The following is a 25804-nucleotide window of genomic DNA, read 5'->3' as shown; positions in this document are numbered from 1 at the left end:
TCCACGGGGACACAAATGTTCACGCAGCATCACTCACCACAGGCAACAGAGAGAAGCAGCATGACGCCAGCCAGCTCATGAGTCAATAACATGACATGTCCACACACGGATGACACGGTAGGAAGACGGATGTGTGGACACATGCTTCTACATGGATGAAGCTGGGAAGCATCATGCTGAGTCAAGGAAGCCAGGCGAACCAGACCACACCAACATATCTGTATGCGATGTCCAAACGGCAAGTCTACAGAGACACAAAGTCCATTTGCAGTTGCTAGAGCTGGGGGCCGGGAAGAAAATGGGACGGGAATGCTAACAGAGGGTTTCTGCTGGGACTGTTGTCAAGATGGCTGCCCAGCTTTGAGAACTTGTAAAATCCAGTCAACTAGGTGAGTTGTATGGCATGTGGTTCTGACAATGAAGCTGATGCAAAGACTCACAGGACACTATGTAAGAGGAAAGATGGCTGTGTAATGTAGGGCCCACATCATGCTGGCCTGTCATGTTGAAGATAATCCTGTTTCTGTTGCTCACCGTCTGTGAGCTGGATGAGCGCACTTTTTTTTCTATGTTATTTAAAAGAATTTGTGTGGAGCTTTGCACAGGGCAGATGTCCAGTCATCTTTTAGTGAACTATTAAATGTCCAGCTCAAATTCAACTAAACCGTAAAACTGACAAACTGGTCAGTAATGCTGTGCTATATGGGGTAGGGAGCGGCTACTCAGAACCAACTCGAGGCCCTGAAAACAGACGGTTTCGCTTACAGAACGACTCGTGTTCTTAAACTGCCCAGTCTAAATCTCTCCATATAAACTTCCTGGATGGGGGTTTTCTGCTGTGGGCTAATGAACTAGATCCAGAGAACTTAAGGTGAAGAAGTAGCACTCTATTTTCCTATTATTTAAGGTTAGAGCCCCCACCCCCCACCCCTTGCGATGTTTGTCTCTTTGGTGTCTTAATTCCTACATTGTAGCTTGATGCTTAGGAGGTCACAGTTAGATTTGCGTTCATAGATTCTGTCCTAGGCAGACATGGGATGGAGTCTAACTGTGAACTTAAACAGCCGTTCAGACCCTGGCAAGTTCAGACCCTGGCAAGTTGTCTGATGGCTCCTTACTTGTAAGGTAAGAGCATACACAGGGGCTGGTATGCGCTCAGACAAACTCCAATGGCACATGGGATGCAGTTAAGTGCTCAGTGCTATAAGCTAGTGTAGAAGTAGAATCAACATCTATGGGAAGACACACCAACAGAGGACTGACTGCAGGACTTGGGTCTTTTCTGTTCCTCTTTCTCACTACCTGGCCACAGGCAGGAGTTTGCTCTGCCACACACTCCTACCGCAATGTGCTGCCTTGAAACAGTCCCTAAGCAACAGAGCTCAGCAGTCATCAGGGACCAGGACCTCCAAAACGCAGACATACTCACGTTCCTCCTATAGTGACTATCTCAGGTTCTTGTTACAGTAACAGCAAACACACACACCCTTGCACGCACACATGCACACACCCCACTGGGCCATACTATGGGGGTATTCAACAAGTGGTCACCTGTCAATGCTCTAAACTAGATTTGCTGTGGTGTAGAATACACCCGAAGACGACTGCGCAGTGGGCTTGTACAGAGAGGGAATGCCTGTCAGGGAATCTGACCAGAGCTGAACACTTTTCAGCCTCTATACATTTTTATTTTCTTCTGGATTTCTCAGTGTGGACAGAACTAGGGAGTCACAGGTGGTCTGTGGAAGCTATCACCACTACCTGTAGTACTAGAGAGGTAAGGCTATCTACTGAATTTCAAATATTACTTTCTTTTGACAAGAAACTTTGAAATAATCTTAATTATTTTCAATAAAATTCTTTTGAAGACAAAAAGGACCTTTGCCCCACCCCCCCACCCCCTTTTTTAAAACAGCATTTATCTTTCCTAGTGTTTCCATAGTCTCTCAAATCTCCATCCTGACAGTATGGCAAACACTGAAGATACTAATACCGCTTTCCTTCTGGGTCCTGACTATAGATTTCTCTAGCCTCCTTAGGGACAGGTGCGGTATGTATGACTCAGTCCTGAAATACATCATGATGGGGTGATGGATGCTTTCTGGTACAGACCTGGTCCAAGCTCATGCTTGTCCCTTGGGCCAGCATGGACAGAAGGGACTCAGGATGGTGGAGTTGGACAGGGAAGGTGCCCAGGACTCCAGACAACCTCACAGAACTGACATGGCCTCGTCTACACTGAGCTGTACACTGAACTAACTAAACTGAACCTAGAGTAATGAGCTAGTGAGCTCTCAGTTGTTTACACAGAAGCACCAGATATACACCAACAGGGGTTGCTCTACTTCACAAAGCTAGGGAAAAGGCTCTGTTAATTACTACTAGATCTGGTTTGCTTCCAGAGTAGTTTTCTCCACTGGTATTGGCAACCAATGTATTGGCATAGCTCTCAAACCTCATGTATCCTAGATTCTTTCAGCCAATGGTCCTTTACCATCATTAAGATCACTGGAGACAATCCATCACACCTACAAAACACCTTCTGGCGTATCTTTAGAAACTGCCTGAATGCCCCATAGAGAAAATGTCTTCCAGTCTGTGTTATTTGTAAAATTTTAGTCCAAATCTCCTTATAGAGTTGACTGAATTAGTAACTCCTACCATACACTTAACTGCTTGACACTAGCATAATTTGTTTATAATTATATCAAACTCTGGGCTGGGAGCATATCAATTTAAAATTGGAAAATAAAAGCTAAAAATTTCAGTCAATATTAAAGTTGCCAACCAATATTTGTGGAATGTATTTATATTTATTTTTATAAAAATCTTTTAGTAGCTAATATTTTCAACAAACAGTAAATGTTTAAATGTAAACTAGTGTTTATGTGTATGCTGAAATTATGATAAAATAGTAAATTAGATAAAATGTAAACAGAATCGTATGATTACCATTGCCATCCCCTTGGTTTCAAGGTCTGTAGAAAGGGTTTGTTCTAATTGTATGTTTTTCTCCCTCTCTCTTTTCTTCCCTATATTAACTTTCTTTGTACACTACAATTTTGCTTTGGATTTATTCAGACATTTATTGCCTATATGCATCACCAGGAAGGCAGAGCTAATATTTTCTTCTAGAATAGAAGCACAAAGAATAGCTGGGTGGTGGTGGTGCACACCTGTAATCCCAGCACTCTGGGAGGCAGAGGCAGAGGCAGGCGGATTTCTGAGTTCGAGGCCAGCCTGGTCTACAGAGTAAGTTCCAGGACAGCCAGGGCTACACAGAGAAACCCTGTCTTGAAAAAAGCAAATCAAAAAAAAAAAAAAAAAAAAAAAAGCAGCACAAAGAATGCCTGTAGTTGGACACTTCTCTATATTCTCTGTTCTACAGAATGAAGCATGAGCACCTGAGCTAGAACCTGGCATCAAGTTGAGTCATTAGTAGGAAGACACTGGCAATCAGGCTACAAATCCATTACCTGACGAATGCTACTACAGAGTACATTTAATGTCACACTTCCTCAGAGTCTGCTGGTGAAAGGGTGGCCAGTCTAGCACAGAACTGCCCATCTTGTCTGAGAACGTCCTGAGATTCTGGGTGGATGCTATGGTATCACACTTCCATCACAAGGCCCTGTCTCCTTGGCTCTAGTTGCTGGGATGGCAGTGGATTCCTGACTTATGCCACGCGAACTGTCTTCTCTTCTAAGAGGCTGAAATTGGAACTGAGACTCTAATTCAGGTTGAACTGAAAGAGGACAGAGAACCTTCAGTGGTAAGAGGAAGCCATCTTTTGCCAGATGGCCAGGAGGCTGGTTTTGAGAGGAATAAAGAGACGATTTCTGAGGAAAATGCAGGTATTCTAGAAAGAGTGATGACATCTATTTCTAATGCTCATTTTAGACCCTTTTTTCATGACAAACACCATTTTTCCCAGTGTTTAAATCTATAATTTTATTGTTTTGCTAAGGTTACCCTGTGTTAGTATCTTTTTACTTTAATAATAACTTGGAGATCAGTCTAATTGTTTTGAATATTAAATCCTATTTCCACATTTTTAAAAAGATTTGTTTATTTTTTATTTATATGAGTACACTACAGCTGTCTTCAGACAGACTAGGAGAGTACATCTGATCCCATTACAGATGGTTGTGAGCAACCATGTGGTTGCTGAGAATTGAACTCAGGATCTCTGGAAGAGCAGTTAGTGTTCTTAACTGCTGAGCCATCTCTCCAGTCCCTATTTCCACATTTTTTATAACATAGGTCTACCTATTAACAGACAGTGCAACTTTTCTCAATATCATGAAAACACTACATCTGTCAGTTTTCAGAGATTCTACTTACACTTCTCAGGCACTTGCTAGAACTTAGTGATTTTTATAATACAGCCTCACTTCATTCAAAGGTAGAACAGTAAAACCCAACACTCAAAACTTTACACACAGACACAAAATACTATCACATGTGTATACCAGCTTTTGTGGCTAATTTGCATTCAGGGTAGAAACTAATTCCTCTTCTAAACATCAATGGCATACATGACTCATAAACAAGAAGGCTTTGATAATAATATACTTTGATTGAGACACAGTAATTGGGCAGCTGGTCTGATTAACAACAGTTAACTGAAGCAGGTAGAACTTTAAATCACCTCAAATACAAGAATGACTCTCAGGTTGAACTCAAGAAAGTTAAACTGTATATTCAGGGGTTAGGTGGGTGGGAAGACATCTGCTCTACAGAGATTCAACAGGAGTACATCCACAAACATCTGGTGATTTCAATGTATACTCCCTCATTATTCATTAATAGCTAATAGGTAGAGCTAGGTTAGGCACTATGGACACAGGAGTTCATGACTGACAGGTGCCACGCCAGGGGCATCTGCTTGGATGGGAGGCACCTAAATCTTCCTTCTGGTGGGACAGAGAGCTGAGTGTAAGAGAGCAAGCTGGAACAGACAAGAGTGAGAATAAAGGTAGAGAAGGGATCTGGGGATGGAACAGGTTACATGTTAAAATCCAATGCTTTCCAAACAACTGCACACACAAAAAAGTACACTGAATAAGAATTTGTCAGTTTTCCCTAAGGACCACCCCCCACCCACCACCCCAATACAATAATTCCCAATACATTTCGTACACTCTTGATTATTCTGGAAAGTCTCATCCTGTTCAACAAATATTTACTGGGGACCTGGTAAGTTCTAGGCATTTCTGTAGACAGGGAAGTATGAAGACCGGATTACAACAAGAAAAGAGTATTTATCCTAAAGTAACACCAGTGGAAAATCTTGAAGTCCTGATGGACAAAGAACTCACTCTGACAACAGAAAACGGGGAAGTATCGCAGACCCAAAGGATAACCGCCAGAGAAAGGGCTTCAGCACTGTGTGAGGGGCATCTGAGACTTACCTACGGAGCCACAGAACTGAGCTGTGCTTACAGGCAGTGGGGGATGAAGGCCGGACTCGTACTGTGTTCTGTGTTCTGTGGAGTGGATGATGGCCTACTGACTGATGTGGTGACTGCAGGGAGAAAAGGGGCCACATGGACACTGGAATGCTCCTGAGATATAACAGAGATATAACAGAGGAGAAAGGAAGGAGCAGCAAGGGTCAGCCATGGTTGACAGTGTGATGGTGGAATGGGAGCTGCAGACATCGCAACTCCAGACACCACAGTCAGAGGCAGTTCTGAAGGGTGAATGTCCAGGAAGACAACCCTGATCAACTGCACGAGAAGTGCAGGTGTAGGCGTTCAGAAGGACCAAGCAGACCACAAAGTGGGGGTGAGAACACGAAGTCATCAAGTGAACCAGTGCAGCGGGGCACAGCATTGGCCGTGAAAACTTAGAAGGCTGAAGAAGACATCCACCCCGAGCCACAAGTTAGATGTCAGTCTGGGTAGCACAGTAAGACCCAACCTTAAAATACCACCACCACCAAATTAAAAAACAGTGACTAGAAACACTTCAGAGATGGAGAGGCTTAGCTAAGACAGAATGGAAACTTGGGCTGACTGTAGCCTCGGAACACTTTCTCAGTGAGATTTCACTTAAATGGTGGAGACACTCAGGATACTGTGTTTACTCAAGAGTAAATCAAAGGAGCAGGGGTCTCTAGGTAGTAAGACATCTCCTTTGAGCAGTAGGAGGAGGGACAGTCTCAGCTACACACAGAATAGCCTTTGTTGCCTTTTCTTTCTGAGGGAGAGACTTGAGTGAACATGTAGGCTGAGAGAAACGGAAGCTAGGCTGATGACTCAGTGAGAGGAACTGTGAGGAAGGATCCTGGAGAAGAAGGCTTTCTTAGTTAGGGCATCTATTGAACAACGATTGCCTCTCGCTGGGAGAGCCGTACAAAGACATATGTCCCAAGAGAGCTAGCCGTGGAAGTCAGCAGTAACAGGTACACAGCAGTGGGACATGGGACTCACAGAAAACCAGAGATGCGAATTCTGTATGGTGGTAAGCCCAAGGTTTCTTACATGACTGGTAAAATCCTATAGAAGAAAGGCATGTGTGGTGGGATTAGAGGAAGTTCACTCGGCTCCTGAAGTTCTGGGATAATCATCCGATAGACAAGCTTTTCTTAGGATACAAGGGAACCAAACTGTATCTGAATCCTGGTTTTGCTGGAAATAGATTCTTGGCTTTGAGCCATGTCCTCTGTCAACTGCTCTAGGTCTCCGTTGCTTCACCTACCAAATGAAGGAAACTGACGCTCCAGTGAGACTTAGTGAGGTGTGGGCCGTTCAGAGATGGGAAAGTATCTCAACACTCTGAAACAAACTGGGCAGACATTGTAGACTCATACCTTTCCCCTCCCTCACCTCTCTCCTATTACTAATCATCAGTACTATCATTAACCTGTTAGCAAGACAACTTTCAGTGTGACTGGTAACTTCCTTTTGGTTTCTCACAGTTTACCCTGAGAAGAAGTTACGAAGTTCCAGGTTCACAGTGGAGTCAGTGAGATCAGTTTCCCAGGCACGGGGCAGCAGGGAACACATGCTGCAAGCAGCACTGTCCTCGGAGGAAGTTGTGGGACAATGGGAAATGGGGGCTATGGGAAGAGACTCGAGGAACATTCCAATGGTTAAGGACTCAAGTTGTAGTTAAGATACACCTGCCATCTGTGTAACCTTGGACAACTCCAGATCACCACCCAACCTCAGTCAGCTCATCTATGAATTGGGACTAGCTGGGACAATAATCTATACTCATAGCATGATAATGATTAAATACAAATTTGCATGCATGTGTGTACAAAGATTTTCTAGACTATAAGTGCCCCCTAAATGACAGATATTAAAACGTGCATGTTACCATACACTGCGGTCATTAATTGATACCCACTGTATGCCAGACAATGCTAAAAGCTTTAAAGCTTTAGAACCTGAAATAAAACGTGCATCATGTTACTTCACCTTTAAAAGAGAGGAGACACTATCTACCCTTTTCTTTGAATTCTCAGAATATGAAACCATTCTCAGCAAAGTATGGACACTTAGGAGCTACTGACAGGGTCAAGGAAGGAAGGAAAGATGTTGCCTCGTTCCCAAAGCTCATGTGTTAGAAACACAGCTCCCAATGTAACAGTAATGGTGTCAACAGACAGGACATTCAACAATGTTCTAGACCAGGAGGGCCCTTTCCCCACAAGTGGATCAACATTCTTGAGAGCAGACCATTATGAAAGTGAGTTCAGCAGGCTGAGCGTAGAGCTTAGCGGTAGAAAGCTTGTCTGACATTCATAAGAAAATGGGTTGGATGCCCAGTAGCACCACCCCAAAAAACAAAAACCAAGAACAACAACAAAGACCAAACAAACAAACAAACAAAAAAACAGCCAACCAGCAGCAGCAGCACCACAACCACAGCGGCACAGAAACTAAGTCTGTCCCCTTTTGTCTCTTGTTCTTCCGAATCCTATCTTAGATGACACAATGTAATGGCCCTTGCCAGTTTCTAGCACCTTGACACTAGGTTTTGCAGCAGCCACAATGGTGAGAAATAAATTGCTTTATCAATTACCCAGTCATGGAATTCTTTTACAGGGTCACAAATCAGACTAAGATAGATGGTGAGAGTTGCTAACTGGGGTGCTAGGAATGTCAAATAGAAACAGGGCATTCTGGGAATACTGGGTGTGATGAAGATGTCCTGCAAAAGCCCACTGTGCTGTATCATCTAACAAATCAGTTTTGTTGAGACAAGGTCTCCTGGAGCCCAGGATGGCGGAGTCCTTCTGCAGCAGAGGAGAACCTTGAGTCTTCTGTTTCCCAAGTACTGGGAGTATGAGCAGTGCACTCCCATGTCTGCTCTGCAAAGTGCTGGGGACTTAACATGGGGCTTTGAGCCCGCACGCGAGCACTCTATCAGGTGAGCTACGCTGTCACCCCGACACCATTCATTCCTGCATCACTTCCTACTATACTGGAGGCTATGGGCTAGCTGTGTTTTGAGTTTGCTAACAAAGATTACTCAAGGCAAACACCTGTTGCATTCCAGAACCAACCATATCCACTCTAGATTTAGGTTATTTGAATGACAAGCTCTTTCTGATCAAGTTCAATCGATACTGCTCTGCAAGCTCATTTGTCTTACGTTCTCATTATATTTAGAACTCTTTTCACACTGCATCATTCAAACAGATGCCTGGACAGCTGTTGTGATTTTTTCCTAGAGTTTCACTAAGATGTAGATTTCAGTAAGGTTTTTAAAAATAAACGACACAGGTGTTACCTATGAGTCAACTGGCACATTAGCTATAAAAATAATGATGTTAGGGAAATGGGGTTTTCAATGTTTTGACCAATCTGTTTTCATCTGGCTGTATCCCCCACCCCACCCCCAAATAAAAATCAGCTTCTCCTGGGCCTAGGATATCACAGACAGGGTTACTGCTCTAATATTATAACGGAATGAAACGATTCAACAAGGCCCTTTGCAGAGACTGAAACCCCAGCAACACTGATGGCCCCATGCAGGCAGTGTGCAAATGCTTGCTTGTTCAGTATGTTTTCTTTCAAGAGGTTTAAGACACGGAAGGCAACTTGAATAACATGTCACAAACGTCAGAAGCGACAGAGACAGCTGACATTCCTGAACGCGTGGATGACTCCTCTCGGGGTCTGAGCAGTGCTGGGCAAAGACGGAATGGCTTCACTTTTGAAACAAGGCTTCACACCGAACAGGACTGTGCACTCGTGAACCTTGATGTGCTCTCGCATGTGATTACAACTTCATCTTTGGGTTTTCTTACCCATATTGATCTTCACAGAGATCCACCAAGCAGTTTCTAGTGGGCACAATAACTAATAGGCACAGCAGTGGTTGGTCTCAGGCCTCCTAAGTTCAGGCCTTTTGTAATTAAAAACAATAGCAGCAGCAGTAGTTAATAATTGCAATGCACTTGCCATGTGTGAGGTCCTGAATATTTGGTGTAATCATTGAAATGGTATGATGCAGATGTTATTACCAAGGATGGGATATCACATACCATGAAACTGTTTCATGCACAAATTATTAAAAATATTGCATAAAATTATCTTTAGCCCACATGTATATGGAATATATTGAAAACGATGTTAATGAATTTTAAGTTGGGTCCTGTCCCTAATATATCACAGTATGTACACACAAAAAATGATTATATCTGAAAAATCCTCCAACACTGTGGTTCTGAGTCCTTTGGATGAGGGGTACTTAACCTGTATGGCTGTTACTTAGAGAAGCAGAAAGCAAGATGACAGAAAAGGCCAAGTAATATGGCCGAGACAACAGTGTTGTCGTGAAACACGCCAAGGTTTAAGGCAGGCACAGGCTTTATGCTTGCGCTTTCAATAGTTCTGCTAGCCTGACCTACAGCAGCACAGCTGTGCCCATCAAAACCTCCCGGGTTCCATTCATAACTCAGGCAAAATGACCTGCAAGAAGCCAGGGGTACCCAAGAGGCTCCACACTGCTCTACGCTTGTGTGCAGCACGGGTCCCTGATGCTGGGGCACCGGGCTCCTGCACAGTGGCAGATGCTTTGAAGACATGGGCTGGTTAGTTCTCATTGCCTAAGCTGTAGGTGTCACACAGCTGGTGTACCGAAATGGACTCTGGAAATGACCAAGTCTTCATCAGCATTGAGTATTGACTTTATCTGGCTTATACCTCTCCTAAAACACAAAATCAACAATTTGAAAAGTTAAATACTGACTCAATCAGGGAAATTAGCATACCATATAAGACCTACCAATCATATATAACTGTAATTTGTAAATAGACTTTGTCCAGCTACAGTGCTTTGAAAAATGTAATCAGTAGTGATTATTTAAAAAGCAAAATTCCAATTTTCATTTTCTCTAGAAAAACTGTTATTGAGAGCAGTAGCCAGGGCAGGGCATCTGTTCTTCAGCACAGTGCCTACAGAGGCAGCACACTCTGCATCCCAGACCCTGGAGTGCACCAGAGCCCTTGGAGATTCCTGTTCTCCCCTCGGTACACTGTGCCAGTCTGCTGTGTAATGCAGGGTGATATTATGGACTTTTAGTGACTGTGATGGTTAATCTTCACTGTCAACCTCACTTGATTTACAATCACCATGGAAGCACACTTTTGAGTATATCTATGAGGGTATTTCCAGAAAGGTTCAACTTAGAAGGGAAGACTTATCCCTGAGGGCGGACAGCTCCACTCCAAGTCCTGTCCATGGTGTAGGTGAATGACCCGCCCTGCTATGCCGCCCAGTCTGCACTGTGAGGGGAACTAGCTAACTAGATCACACCCACAGACTTGAAAGAAGAAAGCCAGTCACTGCTCATTTAATTTATTTGTGATTGCCACAAAGATTGTAGGCAAGGAGAAAAGCTGAGACTGCATTCACTGACCCAGTCTGGAGATAGCAGTGGGTTTCTTCCTGGAAAATGACTATGGTCTCCTGCCTGCAGCTGAGCTACTGTGAGGAAGACCATACCTTTGTCAGGCAGGGTCTGGAGGCAAGCATGCACTTGAGAAATTATTAAATTTACACACACAGTCACAAATGAACTACAGCTATAATGAAATGTCCTTCACCAAATTGGATGTTCTAGTTTTTTTTAATTATTTCTAACTAAAAGTGTTTCCTTAATTAGTCAACAAGTTGCTACTAAATCAAGTGCCTGAAATAAGTAATCTACATAATTTAAGGGCTTTCTCCTGTCTGGGTCCCAAACAACTAAAAGCACATGTGGGGTAAGTATCGCTAGAATGAGTCATCAGAACCGGTTTATACTATAACCAGCTGAACTTTAAATAGAACCTTTTATTTTAAAGTGAGCTTAGCACAACCATTTCTAAACGGTATTTTTTTTCTTCATCCTGTGTACGATGAGAGGCAGTATGTAATGTTCACACTGTTGAAAAGAAAATCCTGATTGTTAGACTGGCTGCAGTCTACCTAGCTGTATTGTTTCAAAGAAGCAGATGGCACAACCGCGAGCAGAGCGGTCTGTGAGGAGCACAGGCGGGCTAGCAGCTGCTGCAGGCCCAGGGCACCTCCGTGAATTAGAAACAGCGCTGGCAGCCCAGGGCCACGTCCCACAGTTACAAAGGCGGCTGCTGAAGAGGCACTCAGGCTAAGTTCTCTCTCCTCAGGAGCCAAAGGTTTCTCAGGAACTCACACCAAGGGTGGGAAGGGCCAACTCTGGGCTAGCTCACAGTATCCATGTTCCTGCCTGTGCTACCAACAAGGAAGTGTTGAAAACTGCCCATCAGTGTGCTACCCGAGAGCTCTGGGGTGTTAGAGAGACAGCTCTCAGCTTTTCCTCCTTCAACAAATCACCACCAAGTACTAGGTGAGAACAGACCGGTGCTTTCTGCCCTTGGGGAACTTATCCTGGGACAGGAAATACGAAGTGACACGCCTGGGTGTGGCAGCTCACCTCTAAAACTCAGCACTTAGGCCGAGCCAGGATTGGCTTGAGTTCCAGGCCAGCCTGGGCTACACAGTGAGACTTTCTCAACCAAACAAAACCAAAACACAGACAAATCGCACCAACAAACATAGCCCCTGTCCTACGACCCTACGGCTGTCACTAACAAGGGGGGGGGGTGCGATGACTGGACGGAGGTTAGCTGGCCGCTGGTCTCCTACACTGTGACTTTCACAAGGACAAATACTTTTATGGCTGATGAAAGATCACTTTAGTCAAAGGGGAAAGTGTTAGAGTTGTAAACGGTGCCTTAGGAAGCAAGCTCTCTCCTGGAATGGCAGGCGAGCACGGGAAGCAGCCGGAGCTGCATGTGTGTACACTATTTCCTGACGAGGTTGGATGACACACTAGACTATTTTTAAAAATTATATGCTAGGATTTCAATCTGACTAGTGATTCAACTCAACTTCAAAAAAGGAGGAAGCTCACAGCAGTCTTTCTGTCTTGTTAAGCTTCTGCTATTCCTGTCAGTCAGTGCCCAAATCCCAGACCTTCGGATTTGCTGTATATTTGAGCAGCCCTGACATGACTTACTCCTATCTACAGACTTCATTCTCTCTCTCAGTAAAATGTCTGTACCACTACAGACCTCACTGCACATTTATTTGAGAGAAGACCTAGTACGGTCCCAGAACCCTTCCATAAGGAGACCTTTCCCTAAGAAAGCTCTGTTTCTAACATAGCATGGAGAAAGTTAAGGTTCCGGCTGGCCCCATCAGCCGTGTGCGAGCACAGGGGAAAACCCAAGCCTTGAGCTATCTCAGAGCTCCATCTGTTCTAACTGCCTCAAGCTACGGCTCAGCTCCCAGGTGCACCGAACCACATCTATCAAAATATTTACCCCTAAAATAGCTTTGTAATAAGAGCGGAATGTCCTTTTTGATGATTTCCTTTGAAAAATACATACGTATTTAACTGGCAACTCCAAACTTTCAGAGAGGGCAGATTCTATGAATCTACTTAAAAGTCTCCCTTCACGCTGGCTACAGCTGCTCTGCTGTGAAGATTTACAGCACAGAGCTTAACGTGGCTTACATTCACGTCCACATTTGTCTGTTCTGACTCCAGTTCCATCCTGGCCTCCATGATGGAACATGATGGCAAGGATGGGGGAGCCATTCAGGGAAATGGCACACTAACGCCATGGGCGGGCTGCCACTGAATCTACGAGATCTCTTGGCAGAAAATGGACAGGTTCAGGTGGATTTCAGCATCTGGGACTGACATGTGTATTACAGACAGAATAAGCAAAACAACACCCAAAGAAAGAGGAAAGTGGCCCTGCAGCCTTGCAGCCCTGCGGCTCTCTGTTTGGAAGCGAAAGCATACCAAACCTACCCACCTTCCAGCCTCTGCAAGCTGAGGAAATACCTCTCACATACTATCAAGGCCGAATCAGGTTCTAGAACAAAGGCTCCAAGTTTGAGTCACCCCTAGCGTGAAGGACAAGTGAAAGGTCAGTTCCGGCATGCTCCTGCACAAATGCAAACGGAGCAGGAGGAGCTCGAGCCAGCACCATCCAGGCCTTGGCAGCCGCAGGTCTCAGCTTCGTCACCTCATGGTTCTGCCCGCAGGCCTCTCCAGATTCCTCTCCCCCAACTTCCTCTCCTCCAAAGGAACCAGGGAAGGGTGGGAAACAAACCTGTGAGGAGGGCCGGGAAGACCGGCGCAGAGCCACCCCCTCCATGCTGCTGGAGAACCCAACAATGGTGCAGTGCCTCCAGAACAAGTGGTACCAGCTCCCAGAAGCATCCGGAATGCCCTCATTAGTACTTACTCAAACACCTTTCTTTCTCCCCTCCACAGACAAGTCATTTCACTATAATCAACTAAAATCTATGCACATGGTGGACCCTGACAATTTATTTTTAAGAACCCAAATATGTTTATTTTGTAGATTCTCTGCCAGTAACATTTAACACCAAAAGTTGTAATACAAATTCAATTAAAATCATTTTCTAGCCAAAAATTTTTCAAAGAATTTTTGGACTTACTTGGTGGCTGGTTATTCATTTCATTTATAGTTTGCAGAGATCTCTTAGTACACACATGTGAGTTAAGCATTTAAGGAAGATAAAATCTTTGTTTATCTGCAAACACATGCATGTATTTATCTGCAAACACACATTTAAACCTGTGCTTGCTTTTGAGGTCTTTACAAAGTAGCTTCTCAGTTACCATATTCCTCATGTCTCAGGATTCCCAGTGCTTGCCTGGAAGAGACAGAGAGACAGGCCTCTGGAGAAGGGGAGGCCTTCTGCAGGGAACGACAGACAGATGCCAAGTGAAAACTGAAGGACAGCCGAGTGAATGAAGAAGTTACCAGAACCCACATCCCAGAACCTCAACTCAGCAGGCAGGAACAGGTCACTGTGCAACGATCCCTTACGTATGTCCACCAAGGGTCACAGCAAAGAAGAAACACTCCAGGCAGTGGTGGCGCACGTTTTTAATCCCAGCACTTGGGAGGCAGAGACAGGTGGATTTCTTGAGTTTGAAGCCAGCCTGGTCTACAGAGTGAGTTCCAGGATAGTTAGGGCTACACAGAGAAACCCTGTCTCGGAAAAACAAACAAAAAGAAGAAACACTTCCATCCCTCAGGGACTCAACTTGAGGCTGTAAGAGCTAGGACTCGAATATGGAGTGTGAGACAGAAAATGAAAACTGTCAAAGACCCCAATACCAGAAGCTCTCATTTAAGCAGGGGCAAGGAGGACATTATGCGTCTGCCACAAAAGCCACCCTCAATGTCCTTTCTGTACCCAGACGCCCAAGAAGGAACAGGGCCATGGAAGGCTAGGGGCATTCTAAGGCATTTCAGAAGTGATGGCATTGAGCAGGTTTGTGAAAGAGAGGATGTTCTCCCCTTACAAGCAGAGTGACTTCTACGTGCTTTCTCTGCACATATGTACCAGGGATGACAGTACTAACTTCACTGGGTTTCTAGGGATGAGAGGAAAATAGATGGCGATGAATACACACAATGAAAACTTAAAAAAGGAAAGGCACACAGAACGCAGCAGACTCCAGTCTACTCTCCTCGGTCTTTCGGCTTCTTCTCTGTTCAAATGTTTGTGGACTTTCCACCATGTCAGACACTGCACCAGACACTGTGTACATCATCGGGGCAAATACATGAAGAGTCTTTGTGTTTTCTTTTTGTTTGTTTGGTTTTTTTTGTTTTGTTTTGTTTTGTTTCTGAAACAGGGCTTCTCTGTGTAGCCCTGGCAGTCCTGGAACTCAGAAATCTCCTGCCTTTGCCTCCCAAGTGTAGGGATTAAAGGCGTGCGCCACCTCCGCCCGGCAGTGGGTCCTTATCTAAGTGATATTCTGTAGCCAGAGTTAGGAGGACAGGGGAGTGAGCAGAAGAGTCAGTAGGACAGAGACCGAGACTAAAGCAGGAGGCAGGTCCTGAAAACAACTAGTCCTTCACTCTGCAGAAGCAAGGGAGAAGGGGACTTGATGTCAGAGGGACTCATGCCAGGCTGCCAGGGAACAGGAAATGGGCTCAGCACCAGTATGGCAGAAGGGAAGATGCGACCGAGTTCAGTTGTGCTCAGTTGGTACAGGCTTCCTGGAAGACTATAACGAAGCCATGCCGGCAATGGTGGCTTACAGGGTTGGGAGACGGACAGGTTAAGTGATCTTTGTCTGAGCAGCCAGTCTGTAGAAAGCTGAATCTGGAAGAGCCTGTGCCTCAGGTAGGAGTCCTGGAGCACTGGAGCAGACAAAAGACAAGAGTTTGGCTGGCCTGACGGCCCAGCGGGAGGAGAGATGAGCGAAGGAGCGCAGAGGGCTGCTGACCACTCTAGTAAGTGTGCTAAGTATGCAGTGTGGGCGGGCTGGGTCACCGAGACAGCATAGAGGTCCAATAAATAACCCCTCCCTTCTGCCTCCTTCCTGAGCACTGGAGTCCATACACTGAACATTTTGGAGGCCCAGGAAAGGAATGCAAAACTGGGAGTCAGGAAGGGGAGCATCTAGTGTGCAGAGCTTCGTTGGTAAAATGGATAATAGAAATGAAGAGGACTCAGGGGGTCAGGAGGCAGTGAGGCAAGGCTAGCCCACTAATCTGCTTGGCTAGAATCTGGTCAGTCTGTGGATGACTCGGGAGAAGCAAGGAGTAGTATCTCTATCCTGGAGTTCACAGCCCACGTGCAACAGTGTTTTACCCTTTAACTGGAATGTACTATGATAATTGGGGCCGTGAATCAGGTACAAATCAGGAACAGGGCCACTGTGGCATGACCAGGAAGGGTGCAGGGGATAATACAGGGAAAAGTGAGAGAAATTTCACAGACGCTACAGTGAAGGCTGTATCAAAAGATAGTCAACTTTCCAAATGATGTTACTCTAGGGAAAGAAAGAGTGTGGGGGAGGGAAATGTATGTGGGTGTGAGGAATCCGAGGATCCTTGACACCAGTTGTGATGCTGAAAGCATCCAGAACATAAACAGCGATGGGGAAGATGGCAGAGAAAATGAGCCAGGTGCCGAAGCTACCTACCATAATTAATACTGTTTTTATTATGACTAAATCATGCTGAAAATCTTTAACAGCAAGAACAGGGACAAGGAAGATCTTAACAGAATTCTGCCAATGGTTAACGAAACTGAAGATACATTCATCCTAAACAGAAACTGATAGTCTTAATCTCAGAACTGGAAAGGCTCTGCCTTTATGCAAGAAAAATTTTCCTCAACTGAAAATTGGCAGACAACTGGAAGTTAAATGAGGGAAAAAAAAACTTCATAAAAACTTGGAAAGTTTTTAAAAGCTAGTTGTGTGTGTGTGTGTGTATCACTGAACTGAGCTGACAAGGATTAAAATGAAATACAAGGAACATTTACTGAGCTTAGAGTTTCATTTTTATTATTTTTAAGTATAGGTGTGAGGTCGGGTGTTAGATTCCCTTGGAGCTGGAGTCACTGGCAGCTGTGGCCTGTCCAACCTGTGCTGGGGACCCAACTCAGGTCCTCTGAAAATCTGCAAGTGCCCTTAAACTGGGAGCAACCTTTCTAACCCAATTTGTTGAATCAGAAAATAAGTTATACTAATTCACTTGGGAATGTCCTCTTTCCATTTCATTTTTATGAGTTTTAACTCGAAATCTTCAATTCTCGACACTTTTTTGGGGGAGGGCCTCTTCACCTCTGCAAATAGAGCGATGGAGGACAGCAAAGTCAGAAAGTCTGAGGGCCCTGTCTCAAGAGGAAGTCCTCCAAGGATGACATCACCATCTGCATGAATCACCTGCAAGCAGAAAGAGGAAGGAGCACAGCCTGTGTCCCCAGGAGCACAGCAAGAGCATCAAGGTGAGTGAGTCTCAGCAAAGCTAGACACTGACCAGCTCCAGGTCCCACGGGGAGACACAGACTATTAAGCAAGTAACACACGTGATGTGGGGACTGCAACACCCTTGGTACAGTAACCCAGTATCATAAGATGGAAGTGGAAACACAGGAAGCACCCAAGCTGGGGTCAATCTGCAATCTCATCCAGGCACACGGGCCACCACAAGATACTTCAACCAACTGTCATCTCTAAGGACACTGCTACACTGAAACTCAGAGGATGAACCAGTGAATCATAGCACACTGTAGTACATAAATAGAGGATTAAATTTAAAAGTTATGACTTCAAATAATGGCCACAACCCAAAAGTTGGAAAGGTAGTTTTAAAATACACTTTCTAATTCTTTTGAACTAAAATCAAATTTAGGACGCTGTAGGAAGACAGTTCAAACAAAAGCTAATTTTGTTTAATGAACTAACCAGGAAGGCATTGTGAAAAGTATTGGGCAACCAAATGCTCAGCTAATTACTGTGAGATCAAATAACTGTTGCCATAGTTACTGCACACTGTTTTCCATAATAACTTTTATCACTTCAATAAATCTTTGTGACGCAACAAATATAAAAAGTTTACTGTAACATGACTATAATGTTTTGGAAGGCACACACTGACAGCTGACCTACCGAAATCACCTTCCCATATTTGTCCATGAATAAGGGGTGGGACCAGTATCTTAATGGCTCAAGACTGAAATGCCTCATTAGCTTCTTTAATAGTCTGTAATACTTCAACAGTTGAATTTACCAGAGCTGTCATACGACAGAAAAGTCAGTGGCCATTTCAGCATGATTACACTTTGTCTCTGAAGTTATGAAGCAGGGACTTGTCAAACTCCATGCGGGGTAGCTGTGATATATCAAGATCTGACCCTTCCCATGATGCTTAAGTTCCTGCCCAGTGTCACCCAGTTCCTTCTTGGGAGGAATTCAGCCTATATTTTACTCTAAAGTCAATTTTCTGTCTACTCTTCTGCACAGTCTTATTATAGGTATTTACATATCCACAAACAAAAACATATACATGCACACACATTTATGGCGATTCCTGTGACTGCTTAAGGTTGTTGTATGAAGTGCCAAAGTCACATCAGATTGTCAAAGGTGACTATGGTAAATGACTAGCTGGTCTGTGAGTTAAAATGATATCATAGCTTCACTGGAAAATGAACACTCTTTCCTTGAACATATACACAGCAGGTTGAAGACCTGGCTGTAGTCCCGTCCCTTCCCTCCCATTTGTGGGGCTTAGTCATCCGCTCATCCTCAGTCTTCTGGTATCTTGCTCACCTACTTCAAGATCTTATTGCTGAGATCTATAAATAAGTGAAATGGAAAACATGGTATAATAAGCTAAGACTGATACAGTTCTAGTTTGAGTTTGATTAGATAAAGAAAACTACAGATTTAAAAGCAGACAGTTGATGTAAAGGCTGCATTGCCCAGGGCAAGTAACTGAGTAGCTCTGGGTTTTTCCCAACTTAAAAAGGGATGGGGGGCAAGAATCCCCACCTACTAACTCCCAGGGATGTTACGAAGATCAATTACTTTGAGATCTTTGAAGATATAAAGTTCTAGGGATCGTAATCATTTATCAAGATCAAACACAAAACATACATATGATTATAGCGCTATTAAAGAGCAGGTTCGAAAGCCAATATCAAAAGGGTATCTGTCATAAATGCAAGCACGCGCACTGCAGGGCTCTGACGTGGGGACCTAGGGCCTTCCTAGTGAAACCTGATTCACATTTATGCAGTACCGTTCCAAAGGTCTCAGAGATGAACAGTGAGGGTTCCTATTAATGACTGAATCAACCTTTGATTACTCCTGTGTTGCAATCCTTCACCTTACCCAAGGCTGGCACCAGTCACAGGTACCCCCAATGCAGAGGTGTTTAGGTTAGAAACTTATCCTTGACCCTGCCCCTGCCAGCCAACTTGTTAGGTACCTCCTAAGCAACTTTCAAGTTCAAGTCCTTCTTCCAAGTTCCATCCTTCCTCTCTACGTCCAGATGGATAATAAACATTTCCATTCAGAGCTTCCTTCCTTTTCTGCTTTTAGTTTACCTCTTCCCTAACTCTCTTCTTCATCCTCTCAGATCATGACACAATGCCAACCATGACTTGTTTCTGTTCAGGACAGTTCCACTGGGCTGGAGACATGGCTCAGTGGCTAAGAGTGTTTGGACCCCAGAACCTAGATAAAAGCCAGGTGTCTGCTGCAGCTCTAGCACTGTGGAGGCTGAGACAGAAAACTGGGGCCTGCTGGCCACCAGCCTCGCGCCAGGTCAGCGAACAAGGCTCAAGGGAATAAATAAGGCAGAGGAAGAAAGTTGTCTGCCATCCTTCCCTGACCCTCAGATGTGTAAACACAAACACACAAACACAGAGGGAGGGAGAGAGACGGGGAGGAGGACAGAATATGAGAGTTTGACACAGGCCACTGTTTTCAGGATAAAATTCAGATTGTTAATTCACCTCCCTATATTGTATAGGGACTGTTTCAACTTCATATTTTTTTCTGAGTGTATGTGCAAGTTTGTGTGCCTAAGTGCGTGAGTGTGTGCGTGTATCTGTATGAAGAAGCCAAAAGTCAGTGTGTACTGTCTACCTTGATTTTTGAGACAAGATTTTTTAAAAAAGATTTATTTATGTTATGTATGTAAGAACACTGTCACAGTCTTCAAACACACCAGAACAGGGCATCGGATCCCATTACAGATGGTTGTGAGCCACCATGTGGTTGCTAGGAATTGAACTCGGGACCTCTGGTAGAGCAATCTGTGCTCTTAATCACTGAGTCATCTCTCCAGCCCAATACAGGATTTTTTTTTTTTTACTGGCCTGGAGCTCACAGGCTAGGCAAAGGCTGGCTGGCCACCGAGTCACCACATTCAGCTTTTTATGCTGATGGACCTCAGCTGATTCTTGACAACTGGACTTCTCCCCTCAGCTCCTGCACTCCTGCCTCCTTTATTGTTTGTGAACACATCTCTCCCTCCAGCCATCCCTCTCCACTTGTAGCCAATGCGCCCACCACACTGTGCTGAGTTCTGCTGTGTGAGATATGTGTAACTTAGGGAACCATGAGGCAGCAAGAGACAGCCTGGCAAAACGTATGTCTATACACAGTAAATGCTGAATGAATGAATGAGTGAGTGAATGAATGAATGAGTGAGTGAAACCTTCCAGAGGACAAAGCACCACATTACCCTAACTTTCTCTTGCTTTTTTTAAAAGATTTTATTTATTTTATGCATATATGAGTACACTGTAGTTATCTTCAGGCACACCAGAAGAAGGCGTTGGATCTCATTCCAGATGGTTGTGAGTCACCATGTGGTGCTAGGATTTGAACTCAGAGCCTCTGGAAAAGCAGTCGTTGTTCTTAACCACTGAGCCGTCTCTCCAGCCCCCTAACTTCCTCTTGTTATACTCTCAGCCTGGAGAGGGCTCTTGGGCTTTCTTATGCTTTAACTATAGATGACAATGACTGCTATAGATGTCTTGTTATTGAGACTTAAGTGATCTGAGCTGCTCTTTGTTACAGACCCAAATCACCTGGGTTTACCTTATAAGCGTTTGAATTCTATGGGATTTCAAGCACTCTTGTCAAGGAGCAAGTGCTGACAGCAGAGGAGACATGGTGATCTTACAGGAGCATGTTCCCATCTGTCAGAACCAGTGCTGTAGAAACAGCTCTGCGCCCAAGCCACGGCAGGCCCAGGAAGTCACATGGAGTCATGCACAGAGAACTAAGCTCTTCACACTTGCAGCTCACTCCTGGGCTCCCAACTCTGAATGCAGAAGGGTGTCACTTTACTCTACCATGTTGTCTGCGGCACAGATGAAGCAAAAAAAGGGAAAGACACAGTATTTTATATACTTCCTTGTTCTAGGATGGTACTAAGCACATAAACCAATCAGACATACATGACTCAGAGCCCTGACGACTAGAGGATACTAGTCCAGTGTGAGCAGTAACAATGATAGAGCTGTGTACCAGAAGCTCGTGTTCTGGAGAAATAAGAAGGAAGACGAGAGACCTGCAAAGCATAAACATACAGTACGAAGAGTGAAGATCCCGCTTTCAATCTCTGCCAATCAAAAACAAAGTCTTTTAATCAAGTTGACAAAACATGAGACCATCAAACGTCCATCAAGCATCCAGAAAACAGCAGCCTTTATCACACAAGGTAAAGAACCCCTTTTACTTTAGCTTCCCCCTGGCGGGCCTGCACTGATATTTCCTGAGTTCAAGTGCACTCCCTAGGACTGCTCATACATTTTGATCTTCAGGCACTGGATCTGCAGGCTCAGTCTGCTGGCCATGTGAATCTTTCTGAAACTGCTTCCTCCCATACCTCCAGCACTAGTCTAGGTTCTGCCACCTTCTCCACCACAGACTGCTCTTATGATCTTGGTTTCCTTCCCAGTCAATGGTGGTGTGTATATCCAGCCTTTCTGTTCCCTCTGTATCTCCAGCAATCTAAGTGGTTCTTTCACTGTGTATACAGCCTTGCTTCAAAGAGAACACACTTGGAAGGGCTACCTTTCCCTCTAGTTTCCAAACGGTTTCCTATATTTTTTGTTAATGGAGTCACCATTTCCTAGGCCACTCGATGGAACACAAAAGTCCACTCCCATTTCCCTATTAGTAGGCTAATGGGGGAAAATGCTAATTTCTCTGCCATTTATCTTACAGCAGAGGAAATAATACTCTTTTCCTTTCTAGTTTCACTGACCAAGTGTTGGCTGGCACAACAAAAAAGTATGCATACAACCAACTGGCCTTCTGGCCCCTGCTTTCTTCTCTGCATTAAACTTTTTTGCAAAACCATTCATCCACCTGACTCAGGTCTTTTATAGTTCGTGTGACCTGTAAGACAAGCACTAACTTCTCCAGCCCCGTACTCAGCTCCTCAGCAGTGTGGCCCAGACCCCTAGGCTCCATCCTCCCAGTTCCTCTAACAAGTCTATAAAAATAAAAGTCCTATGGTCTCAGTGCAGTAAGACAGGGCAAATGCGTGCTAGGAATGAGACCCCTCTTCCTCCTCCTGTGTCTGAGTCTCAAAGCAAAGGTTCAATGCCTGTAGCTGTGAGCCTGTCTCCATCCTGTGTTATTCTCAGGGATGTTGAAACTCTTCACTTCTCTCTTCCTTTCACAAAAGACACTGCAGCATTCCACAATAATGTCCCTTTGCCCTCAATTTCATCTACCTATATGAAGATTTAATTGTAAAGGAAAACAATTTACTCCAATTCTTATCTTCTAGTTCTAATCTCGGACTTCCAGTATTTGCCCAACAGACATACCAGACCTGAAATTCCCAGGCAAATGTAAGGAAATGAGCATCCAGAAGGTTGTCTGTTCTTTCCAATGCATTTCAGGACTAATCAATACGCACTTTAAATAACAAGCCTCTAACAGGAGATCAGCATCTCCACACACTCAGATGTACTTCCTCCATACAAAAGATAGCGAGGTTAATGGGTTTGAATACTTTTATTATTCAAGAAAAAGCTCCTACCCATAATCCCAAATCACAATATTCAGGAAGCTAAAACAAGAGGATTATATCAAGTTCAAGAACAGCCTGGCCTACAGAGTGAGATCCTCAAGGAGCCCCTCCCCTAAAAACAAACAAACACCTCATTAAAAGAATCGCCTGCAGAAATTTCTACCTTATAGGTTCAAAGTTTATTTGGTTTTTGTTTTTGAACTTGTGGTCCTCTATTCCCAGGGAGTTGAGATTCCAAGCATATACTATTCCCACCTGACTTTATAAAACATGCCCCTGAATTCAGCCGTCCTTCTGCTCCAGTGTCGTAGCGATTAAGAGATCACATCTCTCCCTTTCACAGTGCATCAGAACGGGCTCTTTGTCTGATTTGGGTGGTTGGCTTTGATGTAGCATAGGCTGGGCTCGTACTCAAAATCCTCCCCACTCACAATCTCCCTAGTTCTGGTCTTCTAGGCATATACCACATCAGACTTCCTAAGTCAGGCCACAAATCTCGTTCTGCTCAAAGCGTATGTCTTGTAATATGCCCTTGGCAGAAATACTCACAAATCACAAATCAAAAGATGTAAAAGCACAGAGGGCACATGATTTAAATTCACAGAACAAAAATACATAAAGGTCAAAGGAGTTAAGGATATTTTTAAATAAGGGGGCTGAAAAGCCTAAGAGAATTTAACCAACCAAGACAATCAGGCATTCTAAGGGAAATGATGAGAAGGCCGTGTGATCTGCAGTCAAATGCAGGCTCCGCTACTTCAGGCCATATGACTGGGCCACTCAGAGTCTCCAAGGCAGTGTGGCACCAGGGTGACCTCAGGAAGCACTGGCCTTAAAAGCAAAAATCAAAGAGTATGCAAAACAAAGTAAAATAACCTGAACTAATCAGGGTGAATAACAATTTAATGCGATAATCTAAAAATCAATGTAAAGTATCTATGATAAATAATATCATTTGAAATAAATTTCAGGTTCTGACTATGTACTTTACCTCACTGTAATCCAGACACTGTCAGATCCTATCAGAACTGAAATTTTTAATGCATTCAAGGTTGCTTGCCTTGATTACTGGCACAGCTCTTGGCCCTTAACTTCTGCACCTGAATTGGCCCTTAACTTCTGTACCCTAATTCCAACTCCGCTCTGGGCCTGAGATTTCTCATTTCTACAAACAATAACAATGAAAACAAAACATAACGAGAAAAATGCCATGTTCTCAGGGCAGCTGGGAAGATTAAACAGCAGCGCATCTACATGTGTCAACCAAGACACCTGAAGAGGCAAACCCAGTTTTAGCTGGCAGTGAAAGAGTTAAGATCAAGCAATGCCCTGACACGCTTGCTCTGGAGAATACCTAGCACCTGCCCCACTTTCCCCACTAGCCTGTGCTCATTGTCGCCCGGCCCTCTGGGAATCTTAAATGGCTTTGCAGCAGCTTCTTACACAGCCTGCTCTGTGCTGGGCCGTGTTCTCACATAGCAGATCCCACAGAAACGTCACAAGGTATCTCAGCATAATCAATTTAATCCACTCTTTTGGGGATTATCTTTTGACAGGAACGGGAAAGGAATAAAAAACAAACAAAAAGAAATGCTTAGGTAAAAAAAAAAAAAAAGAATCCCCCTAATGTGACAGTCCACTGTGGGCTTTGTCTTAGACGTTCTGGGAGCAAGCTCTTCTGTTGCTCTTAGGGCTTGCTTTAGGTTGGGTCTGCAGAGTCCTGAGTGTGGCCTCCATCACAGCAATGATATATTTGTGTGTTACCCTGAGAGTCAAGCAAGCGCTTGACAGCGGTGGCGGCAGAGCACGAGCAGAGCTTGCAGTGAGCTACTGATGCTTGCACTCATTCCAGCCAGGCGTTGAGTGGTGTTCCAAGCACGGAAAAGAACTGGTATTTGAAAGTGACTATTATTGTTGGTTTGTGGGGTTTTTGTTTTGCCTTTTCTCCTTTGAGTCAGGGTCTCTCTGTGTCGCCCTTGCTGTCCTGGACCTCAAAGATCTGCCTGCCTTGATGCTGGGGTTAAAGGTGTGGAACACCATGCTGGCCAGTTTCTTTGAGGGAGGTCTTACTGCCCCAAGCTGGCTTCAAACTCATGATCTTCTTGCTTTTTCCTGAGTTCTAGGATTATGCTGTGACCCATCACTCTCAGCTGTGACGGAGATTCTTGAGTTTCTACATCATTGAGTTCAATATTAGGGAAGAACACCAAAATTTTGTGTGTGTGTGTGTGTGTGTGTGTGTGTGTGTGTACACATATGCGCAGAGCACATGTGCCAGAGGACAACTTCAGGTTATCATCCCTAGGAATACAACCGTCCTCCCTCAGAGCAAGGTCTCTCATTGGCCTACAGTTCACTGATCAGGCAGGACTGGCTGGCAGTGAGCCCAGGGATCTCCCTGCCTCTGCTTTCCCAGTGCTGGGACTACAAGTGCACACCACCATGTCTGCTGGCTCTTTCAAGTGGGTTCTGGGAATCAAACTCCTAAATGAACTATCTTTCTCTACAGATCACATTTCTTACTTCATTCTAAAATATTAGCACAGAGGACACAAGAACTAATAAAATATGAAACTGGAAGCAACATCTTCTTACTATATCCCAGCAGGTACCCTGATGTTTATCAGAAGACTTTTAGAAACATGCAAGGGGCAAATGAATAGCTACAATCCCTAATGTAAATGTAACTATAATTAAGTTCAGGGTTTATATTTGGTCACTCTGAGTTTTCATATACAAGTCTGTGTTTCTTGAGGTCAGAGGCCAGCCCCTTAATGCGAACACTTTATCCCCAACACATCTGCTAATTTAATGCAGTGTCTGGACTGGCTCCTCGTTCCTATGTGAGTCTTACTTGCTGCAGTTATTATGCTCACTAACTCCCCACCCCATGGGCAGGAAGTGGCAGTTATACATTTAAATGTACAATAGGCCCACACCCTTTACGCTTTTCACAGAGG

At 44.3% G+C, this 25804-nt stretch overlaps 1 protein-coding gene across 6 annotated transcripts in view; it reads right to left on the bottom strand.

Moving 5' to 3' along the window:
- The window catches only part of Nsmce2 (NSE2 (MMS21) homolog, SMC5-SMC6 complex SUMO ligase), a 213814-nt gene that overhangs the window by 62053 nt on the left and 125957 nt on the right, over positions 1-25804 (bottom strand). The window contains exon 5 of one of the 6 annotated variants that reach the window (XM_052161579.1): positions 38-244. The exons of the other annotated variants lie outside the window; for them this stretch is intronic. Coding sequence (XP_052017539.1) covers positions 38-244 — 207 coding nt within the window. The remainder of the gene's footprint in view (positions 1-37; positions 245-25804) is intronic. 6 annotated transcript variants of the gene reach the window in all.

This window comes from Apodemus sylvaticus, chromosome 17 (assembly GCF_947179515.1).
Source record: "Apodemus sylvaticus chromosome 17, mApoSyl1.1, whole genome shotgun sequence".
NCBI lineage: Eukaryota > Metazoa > Chordata > Mammalia > Rodentia > Muridae > Apodemus > Apodemus sylvaticus.
The sequence above is the reverse complement of the archived record's forward strand: the minus strand, read 5'-3'. Positions and strand labels throughout refer to the sequence as shown.